This window comes from Setaria viridis, chromosome 6 (assembly GCF_005286985.2).
Source record: "Setaria viridis chromosome 6, Setaria_viridis_v4.0, whole genome shotgun sequence".
NCBI lineage: Eukaryota > Viridiplantae > Streptophyta > Magnoliopsida > Poales > Poaceae > Setaria > Setaria viridis.
Genome location: NC_048268.2, coordinates 30679143 through 30694242, shown reverse-complemented (window position 1 = coordinate 30694242; position 15100 = coordinate 30679143). Strand labels below are relative to the sequence as shown.

The window sequence follows — 15100 nt, the reverse complement described above, 5'->3', positions numbered from 1 at the left end:
TTGGTGATATGCCGAGTGTAGGTGCACGGTGCCTTTCGCCGTGGAAAGCGATTGCTTTTTATCAGTGGTGCCTGACGGCCGTAGCAGCATCTTGGCACCACTGGTGTGACCTAGCAAGAATTGTTCGGTTCTATGGCACCCCTACACCTACGATGGAAGTGAAATGCTGAAATTAACCTGTGCGGAAAATGCGTTGTGGGGCGTGAATTAACCACTAGTGACGACCTCGCAAGAGATCGCATGCATGGCAAGTGAACTTTTTTGCCCCGCCGTCCATGGCGACCACGAACGGGTGCGAATGCGATCTCTTCAGCGCGTCGCAGGCAAGTGAATTGCCCTGCCGTCCAGGGCGAGCAAACTAATTTAACTGCTGGATGGACCTGGGTAGCGCTAATCAGCGCGCGCCACGAGGGCTGCCGGCACTCGTCCCCGACAACCCACTCCCATCCCGGCAACTTTCCTTTTTCGGAAAGTTTAAAATACCGCAACTTTTTATTTTTAAAATATCATAATTTATATGTATAACTTCGACTTCATAATATAATTTTTTTCTAAAGTAATTTTTTAGCACAACTTAAATAGCGTGCAGACTTTTAGATACAATTTGTAAGAATAATTTCAGTTTTTATTTTTTTTAAGAAAGTTATAACCTATACGTATAATTTATATGCATAATTTTTTTCCTGATATTTCATAATACAACTTTAATGATATACACAATTTATACACCTGATATTTATCACAACTTTTGGGAGAATGTGTTAAAAAAATTATGCACATAACTTATATATAAGTAATACATATACTATAGTTACTTGGTACAAATTGTGAAAAAATAATTGAAAAAGAAAGAAGTAAAAAAACGCGCGGGAGCGCGCAGCCTCGTTGTTCCGCAGCTGCACATGAGCGTGGGACCCCCGGCACCTTGCATCGCGCGCCACGAAGCGCGGCAGCGCGCGCTTGTAGAATTAGTTTTGCGATGTACCCTTCTTTTGTTGGCCCTCGGCAGAAATCCAACGAGGTGAGCCCTTTGGCACCTGTGCAGTATTTGGGCCTGTTGATAAGATGTTTGCGGAGCTAATTGAAGCCCAGTGCAAATAACGCAAGAGGGCCTCTAGAGAGGCAAGCGGGCTCATTTTCATTGTACGCTTGTTTCCTAGGCCCAATGAGGATTAGCCACGGCCTTTTGAGAAGGCCCATGATAGTTAATCTCAGTGTTGATACTTCATAGTGGTGCCCATATAATTTTTTACTACTGATAAACAGACAGTCACACATCGTTAGTTAAAAATCAGACCAAACAGTCATTTAATCAAGCTAAAAAATATTTTTTAAAACGATACTTTCATCAGATCAAATAGCCATTTAGACCGAGCGCTTTGCAGAAAGGTCCGGAAAAAAAACCGATTCATTAAAATTTGTGACCACAACCATCCCCCGGATGTTGTCGGGCCAACTATTCACATCAGGTTTGGGTCGGGCCCGGATCATGGTTGGGCCCGGATCGAGTCAGTCCAAAAATTTTCGAGCCCTGATTTTATCGACGAATTCGGCCCTACAACAATCATGGATGGGCTAGCGGTGGTTGGGATGTGTATGCGGCTAGCCTAACGCTCTTTTTGAAAGTTGATGCGTACAACTACGGATCGAGATTCACCAAAATGGTTATGCTTGGACGCTAAATGTTCAGCTACATAATTGGGGACACAATCTCAGTGCGAATGCAATGGCTACTCTACGTGGTAATATTACAGCTGCAACGACCAGCAGCGAAGTTATTGAAGGCTAACGCAAGAGCGCACACGAAAAAAAGCTATATAATGTCGCACGGAGCAGGTACGAAGGACAGGAAGCTGTTCGCGACGTCGTAGAGAATGTGCAGGTTCTGCTGCTGGTAGTTGCCGATGATGGTGCCGACGCCGGATGGCGCCATCGCCAGGCACAGGTACCCCGTGGTGCTCGCGATCAGCATGTAGTTCTCCGGCGGCAGCGTCATGTTGGCGTTGTCGAAGTGGAACACGAAGTCCGGCACCGTCACGGTGACGTTCGGCGGCGGCGGCCACGGGAAGCACGTGTCCAGGCCAATGTCCGTGTCGTTCATCGCCGGCAGCGGGATGGCCGACCGCAGCCCGCGCCGCACGGCGTCGTAGGCGTCCTGCTGCAGCCACGTGATGGACGTGCCGGAGTCGATGATGACGCCGCCCGTGCCGTCGTCGTTGATGGCGAACGCCAGCGGGTCGATGGGCAGGCGTTTGGTCCCCAGGCTGATGCCCTTGAGCGAGAGGAAGTACATGCTCGGCAGCGCCGGGTTGACGACGAACGGCGTGGACTGCACCGGCGAACCGGAGCTGGAGCTGGTGTTGGTGCTGTTGAGGTTGGCGAACACGCCGAAGTAGAGCCTGCTCGGCGTCGGCGAGAGGTAGGACGTCAGGCAGTAGGAGAACCTGGACGGGCCGAGCTGGCTCACCAGCGACAGCGGCCCGCGGCCGAAGCCGACCATGCCGGAGCTGTTGGCGAGGTCGCCGGCGTTGATGCTGCCGCACCCGAACGAGACGTTGGGCGCCCGGACCTTGGTGGAGTTGCCGGCGCCGAACGTGAAGGTCTCGTTGGCGAGGACGCCGGCGGTGGACGCCGTGTCGCCGTAGTAGTACTGGTACACGCACACCTTCTGGAAGCAGGCCGGGTAGTAGAGCTGCCCGCACCGCGTCGACCGGCACGGCACCGCGCGGTACGTGACGGACTTCCTCGCGTCGAAGTAGGGCGTGGGCTGGTCGGCGCAGAGAAGGCACGGCGCGCACTGCGTCCAGATGAGGTCGCTGCCGGTGTCCATGATCGCCGTGAAGTAGAGCGGCGGCGTGCCGATGGCCAGGCCCACCAGGTACTCGCCAGTGCTAGCCGTCACCAGGATGCGCGCCGCGGTGATCGGGTCCACCGCGGGCGACGTCACAGCGGCGACGGCCTGCAGCGCCGCCACCCGGGCCTTGCTCCGGGCGATGGCGCGGTTGAGGAGCTGCAGCTTGGTGAACGACCTGCCCGCGTCGACATGGGTCAGCTTGAGCTGGAACCCGACGTCGTTGTCGTCGCAATGCGCGACGGGCAACGACATGGCAGGCACGAGTAGGATGAGCAAGAGGACAGGGGCTGCCATTTTGGAGCGGTGGCGAGTGAGACAGTCAACTTGTAACGGAGGTTGTGAGCAAGGAGATTCCACGGTCCTCCTCATCTTTTATAAACTACGTGTATGTTTAGTGTGCAGCAAGGCATCAGGGACTAATGTAAGATGGTTTTGCAGAATGTAGTGTGTGAAATCGTGCTTGAGCGTGGTTCTGAACTGCAGGAAGGTTAATTGGTTTGGGGATGTACCTGTTGATGTCTTGGATAAGGTGTAAAAATGGATCGAAGGGTTGATTGACCATGGATAATGGGGTAAACTACTCGAGTATAGAGGAGGCTATTCACAGACTTCAGTGTCAGTGAATGGAAGCTTCCGCAGATGCAGGGAGGGACGGGTGTTCAGCTGGAATAATTTTGGTTTTCAGCTCCGGCAGATCAACGCAAGCTCGTCAAGTTTAGAGATCTGTGATGGAAGGAATTATTCAATACCTTACCAAATGGTGATTGCGATTCGGGAGCCGGCCGGGACTAAACTTTTATGTACCAAGCATGGTGGTAGAACAAGAAATTCTTGTTTGATCAAAGAACATATACATTATTATGCTCTTCAAAGAATTACCTGCCTGTATAAGAAAAGAAGTTATTGCTGGTTGATGCACACCAGTCGTCTCAATTCAAAATTTCATTTAGACGGCGAAATACTACAAACAGGTCAAATGTCCAAGACTTCTGCTGCCCGCCACGTGAACGAACTACTCCGATGTCCCGTGTTGGAATGAAGCTGGCTGTATCATGCTCAGTGCTCCCCTTGGGAGGAGCAACACATGAGTGATATGCAAGGCAACTCTGCTTGCATATCGAGGTACCAAAGCATGCCGATTTGAATGGATCCGAAGTGTAAGAACAAAGTTTACTCTCATCGGGAGTAATATACTATCAAGTGAGCATAACGTCCTCCAAAGTGCTAGTAGAAGAGTGCATTGTGTTTGTGTACCTTCTGAGCATTGCAGCTATTGCTCCTCCCTTTCAGGAGCAAAGAAAGAAAAAGTAAAGGAAACTCTGGGCTGTTGAAGTGATGAAATGGTGGTGAGTGGTGAATGTAGTACTGTACAATGTACAGTACAAACCAGAGATTTCTAGAGCTGCAATAGCCACTGAGGTACACAGCCTCCAAATAGGAGCAAGCGCAATTCGAAGGTTTGGGCAGTATAGTACATTTGCAGTCTGGGCAGAAGCTCAGTGGTACGCCGGCAGGAGCCGTGCTTTGTAGCTCCTGTACAAGGAATTGGTGTTCGTAGAGGGAAGGACCAAATTAGGCAATCTAAAACCTTAAATTATGGCTTCCACTACTAATTCACAAATATAAACTAGATCATGCTATCAAGATGTGCAACTAAGGTTGATCTAGTATGAAACCCTCATCCCAAAATAACTTTTGCAACCTAGAGTCAATTCTAGCAACATACTACACTAAGAAAGTAAAGGTACATAAGTTGCAAGTATGAAATGCAGTAATGTAAGAGGCGAGGATGAGGGGAAGCAAACTCTTGACACAATGATTTATCCCGTGGTATCGGTAGACACTAAGCCACCACTAGTCCACGTTGTTGAAACACTCACACAGGAGTATTGCTTCCTGGTCATCAAGTCTCTTCCGGGACATCCCTTGACTTGCCACAAAGACTCGACTGCTAAGGCTCACGCCAAGTTACCCAGTCACCTTGATGTCGTCTCCACTAAGGAGCTTTTCCACGAAGGAAGGGGGTCTTCCAATTCTCCACACACGGTCGTCGGTGTTGCTCCACACCAAGTCAAAGGGTCGAAAACTTGTCGGCGAGACACCAAGGCTTCAAGGCACCAGCACAGCTTGTACAGGTTGCTCCTGCTATGGTTCACTCCTTGAACCGATCACAAGGTAAACACACCTTGCACTCTCTCTTCTCTAGGCCTATCCTAGCACTAAACACTCTTCTAAGCTTGTACTAAGCCTTTGAATAATCACTTAAGCACTTTTGGTGGCTTGGATGTGTTCTTGATGAGTCTTGATCTCCAATAGACTTCTGCACACTCCAACACTTCAAATAGGCGAGTGGAAGGGGTATAAATAGCCCAAGGCATCAAAGAGTCGTTGCTCCAACGGCTAGTTACAGTATACCATCAGATGTTCCGATGATCTATTTTGACATGCATCGGAACATCCAGTGCAGCTAGCCGTTGGCTCCTCCATGCCCAACTTCTTCACTGACTCACTCAAAATTCATCCGACGCTTTGTCCAATACTACCGTCGGAACATTCGGTGCTGAAGAGTTTTTGCTCAAAACATCTCTGGAAGTTTCTGAAGTGAATATGCTTCGTCCGACACTTCTCTTGATCTAGCATTGGAACATCCGATGGTCTAGGGTTTCTTCCTTGCCTTCTGCCAATTGCTCCGACGCTTCTAGAAAGGGCTGAGCGGCAGATGGAGGAAACAGCAATGGGGAAGGGATACAAAAATTAGAAACGAACCAGTATGTTGTGTAACGAGTGGTAAAGGTGAGTAAATAACCCTCAACTCTACGAGGAAGTCTGAAACTGTTGTTTTTGGAGCACCTCTGAGATACTCTAGGAAAAATGTGTATCTGACCCCTAGCTCCACGTTTTTTTGAAGCTGAAATTTATGTAACTGGAGGGTTTGACAGGCAATTTTGTGGGGTTAGTGAAGTGGAGCTATTTTTTCTGAAGCATCCATAAAAGAGATTGAAAGAAGGCCACGGAAGCAGGTTAACCGCCTAGCAGTGGTGCATATAAGGCGCTGCTGGACACAAATCAGGACGGCTGGCTATGGGCGGACCTCAAAACGTGAAAAATATAAGTCCACTATAACTGTTTTTTATTTAATCATGCCTACTAGGTTTAAACTTAAGACATTTGATCTTATGCTATATTGAGTTGTATGCATCGGCGCATCGGCCAGTAAGGAAGAAGATAGGTGCACGTGCGGAGTTGGATTTTAAGCTAATGACAGTTTAAACCATTACATTTACATGATTATTTCTCCGTTTTCTGTTGTGTAGGTGGTGGCAAGGAGGTGACACGAGTGGAGGTCACTCTGGACGGCGGCGAGACATGGTTATTGTGTGAGCTCAACCACCCGGAGAAGCCCAACAAGTACGGGAAGTACTGGTGCTGGTGCTTCTGGTCCGTCTATGTCGAGGTCATCGACCTCCTCGGCGCCAAGGAGATCGCCGTCCGCGCTTGGGACCAGTCGCTCAACACCCAGCCCGAGAAACTCGTCTGGAACCTCATGGTACGAAGGCATCGATCGTTTGGCACATCACTCTGTTTTTTTTCTGGTGGATTCTGAATTTCTGATGATGCTCTGAGATGGATCGTGTTTTCAGGGGATGATGACCAACTGCTGGTTCAAGGTGAGGGTGAACGTGCGCCGGCCGCACAATGGGGAGATCGGGCTGGGGTTCGAGCACCCGACGCAGCCCGGCAACCAGCCGGGCGGGCGGATGGCGCGGCAGAAGCACCTTGACGCGGCGGAGGCCACCACGAACACCACCGACGACGCTAAACGGTTCACCATGGCCGAGGTTCGCGAGCACGCGTCGCGCGACTCGGCATGGATCGTCGTCCACGGCACGTGTACGACTGCACCGCGTACCTCAAGGACCACCCGGGCGGCGCCGACAGCATCCTCATCAACGCCGGCACCGACTGCACCGAGGAGTTCGACGCCATCCACTCCGACAAGGACAAGACCCTCCTCGACGCCTACCGCATCGGCGAGCTCGTCACCACCGGCACCGGCTACAACTCCGTCCACTGCGCGTCCTCCAGTCTCTCCCACCTCGACCCCATCCCCGCGGCCGTTAATCCCCCCGCGCCCGCCGTCGCGCTCTCCAACCCGCGCCAGAAGGTCCCCTGCCGCCTCGTCGACAAGAAGGAGCTCTCACGTGACGTCCGCCTCTTCCGGTTCGCCCTGCTATCCTCCGACCAGGCGCTCGGCCTCCCCATCGGCAAGCACATCCTAGTGTGCGCCGACATCGACGGCAAGCTCTGCGCGCGGGCGTACACGCCGACGAGCGCGGCAGACGAGGCCGGCCACTTCGACCTCCTCGTAAAAATCTACTTCAAGGACGAGCACCCCAAGTTCCCCGACGGCGGGCTCATGACCCAGCACCTGGAATCCCTCCTGATCGGCTCCCGCATAGACGTCAAGGGCCCCCTCGGCCACGTCGTGTACACCGGCCGCGGCGGCTTCACGATCGGCGGCGAGCCGCGGCAGGTGCGCCGCGTCGCGATGGTCGCCGGCGGGAGCGGGATCGCGCCGATGTACCAGGTGATCCAGGCGGTGCTGCGCGACCAGCCGGAGGACCGGACGGAGATGCACCTGGTGTACGCCAACCGCACGGAGGACGACATCCTCCTGCGCGACGAGCTAGACCGGTGGGCGGCGGAGTATCAGGACAGGCTCAAGGTGTGGTACGTCGTCGACCAGGTGAAGCGCCCGGAGGAGGGATGGAAGTATAGCGTTGGCTTCGTGACCGAGGGGATCCTGCGGGAACACGTGCCAGAAGGCGGTGATGACACGCTGGCGCACGCGTGCGGGCCGCCGGCGATGATCCAGCTCGCTGTCTCGCCGAACCTGAAGAAGATGAAGTACCAGAGGTCCAGTTCTTTCATCGTCTTCTAAGTCCTAATATCGTGAGTTCATTGCCAGAAATAAAATAAATAGTTCTACATAACTGTACATTGAATAAAGAAAACTTGAAGTATATATAGGGATGAATAAGTCGAGCATAGGCCCACATGTGAATGGCACATCGTTGTATACAAAAATAGAAATATTGTGTACTGGATACACAATGGTTGTGTACTGGATAAAAAACATTTATTCCAGAGTGTATGGCAAAGTCAAAAGTGCTATTGTACCATGCTATATAATGTTAGATCACGTTGTTGTATGTTATGATGCATGGAAAAGACTATTATTATGGCATATCTAAAGGAGCAAGTTAGCCCATTCTAATAGTGTGACTATTTCTTTGTGTAACCCCTTAATTGTCTAGCATGAGCAAGTTAACAAAAGATCAAGCTATTCATCAATTATGACATAAGGCTTGTGTTTCCATCATCGTGCGCATGGAATTGCACGACGTCCTTGCACAGTGAAGAATTGAAGAAAGGCTTTGTGCAGAATGATAAATTTGTGTTGTACAGACACACAATTGCATAGCTAGATTCACCATACAAAAATATCGAATGGCCAGCTCGCTGGGTGGGGGGTAATTGGAACCGGTTAGAATCTAGTTCTAGAACAATTAGAAACCTTAGCCAGGAATTCTAAACAAAACAAGAACCTAGGCAACAAATGTAGCGAGCTAATTAACATGAAGTAAATGTGGAATTGAACTTGCAAGAAAGCAAATGCGGGAAAGCTACCCCTAAAAAATAACCCTTGTTCGATAGCTCACGAAGAAGTGCTCCAAATCCCAAGGCCGACTAGACGTTGCCAACCACGAAGGGTAACGAGCATTCAAAAAAAATGTCCCTGATCTTGCACTCTTGGCACCCAAATGAAGCCTAACACTTGACTATATGCACACTTGGCACTCTCCTTGCATTAATAATGTCCCTAATGTTACATCAAGAACTTTGATAAAGAAAGTGAATTCCTTTGCCTCTTGATCTCTCGTGAGATGTTTTGACTCGTAAGAATGGCAAGACCACTTAGCTGGATGAAGTGGGGCTACATATACGATAGGGGTCCAGAATTAGTAATTTCTCAACTACCCAAAAAAATTGTGAACGCCGGATGACCCTCCGACATGACCAGTCCCCGTCGAATTTTACAATTTTGCTTCCAGGTTTTATTTGATTCTTATTTGCAAGGTTATGGCCTCCTTATCTTGAAAATGGTGTGGGATGTTAAGTTTTTTTAAAATAAGTTACCTATTATATATATAATGTTCTATATTCTAAACTAATTTTGTGGAAGAATATTAAATCTAATTCGCTGGATTGGACTCCATTGTTTGTAGAATGTTGGTGAGTAATGGAGAGCCACTCTGGTTAGTCATTTTGGCTTATTTTACCGTTGCCAGTTTTCTATAGTGAATTACCGGAACTCCTTGCCTTTATAAAGATTGTTTGAAAAAAAACAGGAAACTGCTGCAAGCAAGAAGAGGAAATTTCAGAAAGAAGAAATACAATTTAATTTGTTAAACTTATATTTCTCTTCTTGAAACAACTAACATACATATTCAGCCTTAAAAAAGAAAGGACACATTCAGGTATTTCCATAAGAAGTCTAAGAACAATAGTTACATGCTAGTAGTATACAGGAAGAAATAAACAGTGCTCCCCTCAGAATTCACTAGCTGCAAATCCTGAGGGCAAAACATGGCCTATGTGCCGCTCTGGCCTCATAATTCTTGGCTAGAGCAGGGTACAAGTGTACAACTTATAATCCTTCTTCCCACAACCCCATCTCTCATGTAATTTACGCTGGCAATTCGGCTAGTTTTTGTATATACAGTAAATGTGGTGCGTTGTACGTACCAAATTAATTGGTTGGCCGCTACTGTCTTAGAAGACGATGAAAGAATTGGCCATGTCGTACTTCATCTTCTCCAGGTTCGGCGAGATGGCGAACTGGATCATCGGCGGCGGCCCGCAGGCGAGGGCGAGCGTGTCGTCGCCGCCCTCCGGCACGTGATCCCGCACGATGGCCTCCGTCACGAACCCGACGCTGTACTTCCACCCTTCCTCCGGGCGCTTCACCTGGTCGATCACGTACCACACCTTGAGCCTGTCCGGGTAGTCCGCCGCCCACCGGTCCAGCTCGTCGCGGAGGAGGATGTCATCCTCCGTCCGGTTGGCGTACACGAGGTGCATCTCCGTCTGGTCCTCCGGCTGGTCGCGCAGCACCGCCTGGATCACCTGGTACATGGGCGTGATCCCGCTCCCGCCGGCGATCATGGCGAGGCGCTTCGCGTGGCGCTGCTTGCCGTTGATCACGAAGTTGCCGCGGCCGGTGTACTCGACGTGGCCCAGAGGTCCCTTCACGTCGATGTATGCGCCGATCGGCAGCGACTCCAGGTACTGGGTCATGAGCCCGCCGTTGGGGAACTTGGGGTGCTCGTTCTTGAAGTAGATCTTCACGAGGAGGTCGAAATGACCGATCTCGTCGACCATGCTCGTCGGCGTGTACGCCCGCATGCAGAGCTTCCCCTCGATGGTAGCGCACACGAAGATGTGCTTGCCGATGGGGAGGCCGAGCACCTGGTCCGACGACGGGAGGGAGAAGCGGAAGAGGCGGACGTCGCGGGAGAGCTCCTTCTTGCTGACGAGGCGGCAGTGGATCCTCTCGCGCGGGTTGGAGAGAGCGACGGGCGCGGGAGCCCTGATGGCCTCGCGGATGGGCGCGAGGTGGGAGAGCACGGACCCGCCGTGGACGGAGTTGTCGGAGTTGTAGCCGGTGCCGGTGGTGATGAGCTCGCCGATGCGGTAGGTGTCGAGGAGCGCCTTGGCCTTGTCGGAGTGGATGGCGTCGAACTCCTCCGTGCAGTCGGTGCCGGCGTTGATGAGGATGCTGTCGGCGCCGCCCGGGTGGTCCTTGAGGAACTTGGTGCAGTCGTAGACGTGGCCGTGCACCACGATCCACGCCGACTCCTGCGACGCGTGCTTGCGCACCTCGGACATGGTGATCTGCTTGCCGTCGGTGGTGTTGAGGAAGGGCGTGGACGTGCTGCGCTTGAGCCCCGGAGCGGCGGCCTCCGCCGTCTCCAGGTGCTTCTGCCGCGCCATCCACCCGCCGGTCTGGTTGCCGGGCTGCGTCGGGTGCTCGAACACCAGACCGATCTCGCCCCTATGCGGACGGCACACGTTCACCTTCACCTTGAACCAGCAGTTGTTCATCATGCCCTGCCCAACGAACAGAGAACCATCAGAATCCACACAAGAAACAGAGTGCCATGAATCAATGGAGCTCCTGCACGATGCCAGTGACAAAGTACCATGAGGTTCCAGATGAGCTTCTCGGGCTGGGTGTTGAGGGACTGGTCCCAGGCGCGGACGGCGATCTCCTTGGCGCCGAGGAGGTCGAGGACCTCGACCTCGACGGACCAGAAGCACCAGCACCAGTATTTGCCGTACTTGTTGGGCTTCTCTGGGTGGTCGAGGTCGCACACCAGCCATGTCTCGCCGCCGTCCAGCGTCACCTCCACCCGTGTCACCTTCTTGCCGCCGCCTACGCGCCAAAACAGAGAAAAGTCGTTAGGCTCAGCTCGACTTCTACCCTCAGTCACTTTTTTTTACCAAATTAGTAAGTTTCTTTGACTGCCAGGAAAGGTTAAAAAAAAAAAGGTCCTGATAGAAGATGGATCTTTATTCTAGCTCTGATTGGCCACCTAGACTGCAGCCCCTTTTGACCACAAGTGGACTTGTCAAATGTTTCCCAGCCGCCCCCAGGTGCAAACTGTACATTTTTTTTCTTTTGAGAGAACCAGTTGCAACCTATACATGCCTTGCTGCCACAGCCCACAGTAACCGACAAAACAGAGGCACAGTGACAGCTTATTGTTCGTTTCTCACCCTTGCCACACAAATTCAGCAGCGCCCTCTTTGACCATTGCAGAAGGAACATTTTTTTTGTGGTGTTCAGCTGAGCACCTTTTGGATGCAACGAAGTGCCAACACGGCTGTGCACGCTTTCTCTAGCAGAAAAGTGCATGCACATGTTGGGCATAGCAAACTATCAACTTGTGCATTGTTTCCAGCACCCGGTTTCCAAGCTAGTTCCAGGGGACTGGTAGTATAATCATGAAAGGGTCCTCCATGTTTGCAAATTGCTGGTTGAGTACCCTTAGTGCTCTTGTTGGTCATCTAGACTTCCTCAACAGTCAAAAGTACAGTGTTTTACCAAATTAAAAGTGCGTTTCTTGTTACGTCACGTATGCCTTGTTAGATTCCATATTCTCCTAAACTTTCTTCGTGAAAGAATCAAACTTTGTGGTCTGCTAGTTATGATATCGACAGTTCAACGTATTAGGATCTTTATAGTGAAAAATGTTCCCTTTCTGAAAAATAGAATGAAAAGGTCTTCTTCAGGAATGCCTCTTCATGGCTGCACTAGTCATATTTCCTAAGTCAGATTATTTTTTTCTTGGACTAAGAATATGGCAATAAACAAGTTAGCTAGTTTAATAAGGTGTGCATCACTCTTAAGTTGTTTGCTATGTTTAGGTTAAACAGGGTTATTTGAGATAACAATGGAGATACTGGTTGGGCATGGTGGAAGAACAGGTTTTTCAAATTGTATAAGGATACAACAACAACTGGTTTTCTCTATGCTTTGCGTCTATGCTGGTGAAACTTGGATGAAAAACCACACTGCGTCATGTAAGCCGTGTCACGGCACCGCCATATGAATATGAAAACTCCGGGGCCAAAGTTTCATATATATTCGTAACAGCTAAGCAAAGTCATAGTCAAAAGAAAGAAAAGTCAGGGGCCGCATAGAACTCACCGGAGTAGGCGTATCCTTTCATGGTGTAGCCCCGCTGCGTGGTGATGCTGTTGATGGGCAGGATCTCGTCGTGCCCCGGCGTCGTGATGACCGAGTTTATGTTCAGCTCGTTGATGATGTACTCCGGCTTGTACCACCACGCTGCGCATTTGCAATAACAGTCACACATTTGCTCAGAAATTTAGCGAAGAAATGCTCGAAATTTGACGATTATTGGTGTTGCTTCCGTGATTTTACCTTCAGCATTGGCGAGCTCGGCGTCGACGTGCGACGGCAGGACGCGGTTGTCCTTGTAATGGTAGTAGTTGTCGGACTCGACGGGGGTGACGATGATGCGCTTGAGCCACTTGACCATGCGCCCACCAATGCAGCCGGGGATGATGACGCGGACCGGGAAGCCGTGGTCCGGCAGCAGCGGCTCGCCGTTCTGCATGTAGGCGAGCATGATGTCCCGGGACGGGTCCAGGGCCCACTCCCGGGTGATGCTGGTGCCGTACTTGGACCCGCCGCCGCCGGGGAGGTCCTCGGCGCCCTCGAAGCAGACGTTGAGCGCGCCGCCCTTGCGCGGCATGACGCCGCACCGGCGGAGCACGTCGCGGAGGCGCGCGCCGCGCCACACGGAGGTGGACACCCCCGCGGGGCCCCAGTTGAAGCCCACCGTCTGCTGCACCATGTTCTGCTCCTTGCGCCGGTTGCCGGCGCAGGCGAGCGTCACGGGGACCTCGACGGCGGGGAAGTCGCGGGCGAGCTCCTCCATGGTGAGCCGGGCGGGGCGCTTGACGAGGCCCGTCACCTCGACGGTCCACGTCGCCCAGTCGCCCCGCGGCACGGCGCCGTGGTTGCGCACGTAGTGGAGCGGCGCCGGGGTGATGAAGCCGTGGTGCATCAGGCGCGTCAGCGGCGGCTCGCAGTTGAGCGGGTGCTTGCCGGTGAGCCGGATGAGGGACGGGTTGCGCTCGATCCACGCGTCCGCGGTGCCCTCGTCGCGCGAGTCGTGCACCGCCGGCTCCACCTCTAGCTGCAGGTGGGAGCCGTAGAGCTCGCGCCAGTCCTCCTGCTCGTCGTCCTCGTCGTCCGACGCCTCGTCGGGCTTGGTGCGCGGCGGCGAGACGAGGGGAGGGAAGCCGCAGCCGCGCACGGGAGAGTCGGCGCGGCGAGGGATGTGGCTCGCCGGAGGAGGGTACGCCTTGGCGCCGTTCGCGGCGGCTCCCCGCACCGCCTCGAGGCGGCCGAACTGCTGCCGCGGCTCGACAGAAGCGGCCATGATGTCTGGCGGAGAGGTGTTGCTTGCGTTTTGCCTGCCTGCTGGAGTGCTGGTGATGAGCCAATGCTAGAAGCTGGCCCGGGAGAGGCTTGGTATTGGTGCGTGCCTGGCTGCCTGCTCAAGGAGAGCATGCATGAGGGGGCGTATATATACACGGGCGCGGCGCCTCAAAAGGCAGTATGCGCCACAAGTTTCGTTACGGCCTAGCTAGCACACTAACGCTTGGCACTTTGAGGAGCACTCTTCGGCGCCACAAAAATTGTTGATCTCGTAATTCTTGGTTGCTTTGCAAAGATTGACAATTTAGTTTGCGTTCCAACCTGGAAACGACATGGTCTGGTTGTGTGTACATTTTTGTTGGTTCACACTAGGATAAGATTGGTAATTTCAGAGAATGCATGCATTTGGAGACCAAGTAAAAGTATCTCACTTGCACGAAGTTCAAAACAAACACTGTTTAATTACATGTTGCCTGATAGTGTTCAACTAATCCATCAACTTGTGCTCCTATGTGGCTAGCAATAGAGATACAAATGGGCTTGTCCGCGAACCCGCATGTACATGTACGTCATTTTTTGAGATGGTATATGCGGGTTTGCGGAGAAAAACACTTGCATTCCCCACTAATGGCAACTTTAAGATGCATTAATTACATAAATGCGCTGTGATCTTTATCATATATTTAGGTTATAAATTATTGTGTATGTTTTTAATACCCATTCATAGTTTATTTCCTATTGTATCGTAACGCGGTGCGTTTGATATATGTTTAATCAAAATTAGCTTGAATTATGACAGCTTTTGTTCAAGCTCATCTCTTGTGACTTCATGAATCCAGATTTTGGCTTCCCATTCAATCTTACCTACTGCAATTAGTATGCCAAAAAAAATTCTCCAAATATTAACTTGAAACTCTATAGCATGTTGTACCTATTATTCTATATGCTATATATGGATTCTATTAAGAATTTAGATTTTTAGTTACTATACTCTTGGTTACTGTAATGGAATAAATAGATGTTTCAGCTTTCACCAAAGTACCCAAGATATCAAATTTCCTCTATAGAACAACTATGAGTGTAGTCATGTATTTTTTTCTAAAATAATTGATGTGTTTACGATTAAAACATCAATGTATATATGTAATAATATTTTAGTAAAAATATAGATGATTCTATTTAAAGTGCAATCAAATAAAATGAAT

The 15100-nt window shown here is 51.0% G+C and overlaps 2 protein-coding genes and 1 pseudogene across 2 annotated transcripts; 1 reads left to right on the top strand and 2 right to left on the bottom strand.

Moving 5' to 3' along the window:
* Nucleotides 1-1652: 1652 nt before the first annotated feature.
* On the bottom strand, nucleotides 1653-7595 carry LOC117860414 (aspartic proteinase nepenthesin-1). Its single transcript, XM_034743679.2, has one exon. It carries the CDS (start codon nucleotides 3221-3223, stop codon nucleotides 1814-1816), a length of 1410 nt encoding a protein of 469 aa, XP_034599570.1. The 5' UTR covers nucleotides 3224-7595; the 3' UTR covers nucleotides 1653-1813.
* Nucleotides 6277-7796, top strand: LOC117861900 (nitrate reductase [NADH] 1-like; annotated as a pseudogene).
* Nucleotides 7797-9372: 1576 nt separating this feature from the next.
* On the bottom strand, nucleotides 9373-14023 carry LOC117860413 (nitrate reductase [NADH] 1). Its single transcript, XM_034743678.2, has 4 exons — nucleotides 12870-14023; nucleotides 12633-12773; nucleotides 11122-11354; nucleotides 9373-11029 (listed from the first exon to the last, which is right to left on the bottom strand). The coding sequence occupies exons 1-4, from the start codon at nucleotides 13894-13896 to the stop codon at nucleotides 9692-9694; spliced, it is 2739 nt and encodes a 912-aa protein (XP_034599569.1). The 5' UTR covers nucleotides 13897-14023; the 3' UTR covers nucleotides 9373-9691.
* Between the last annotated feature and the right edge of the window lie 1077 nt (nucleotides 14024-15100).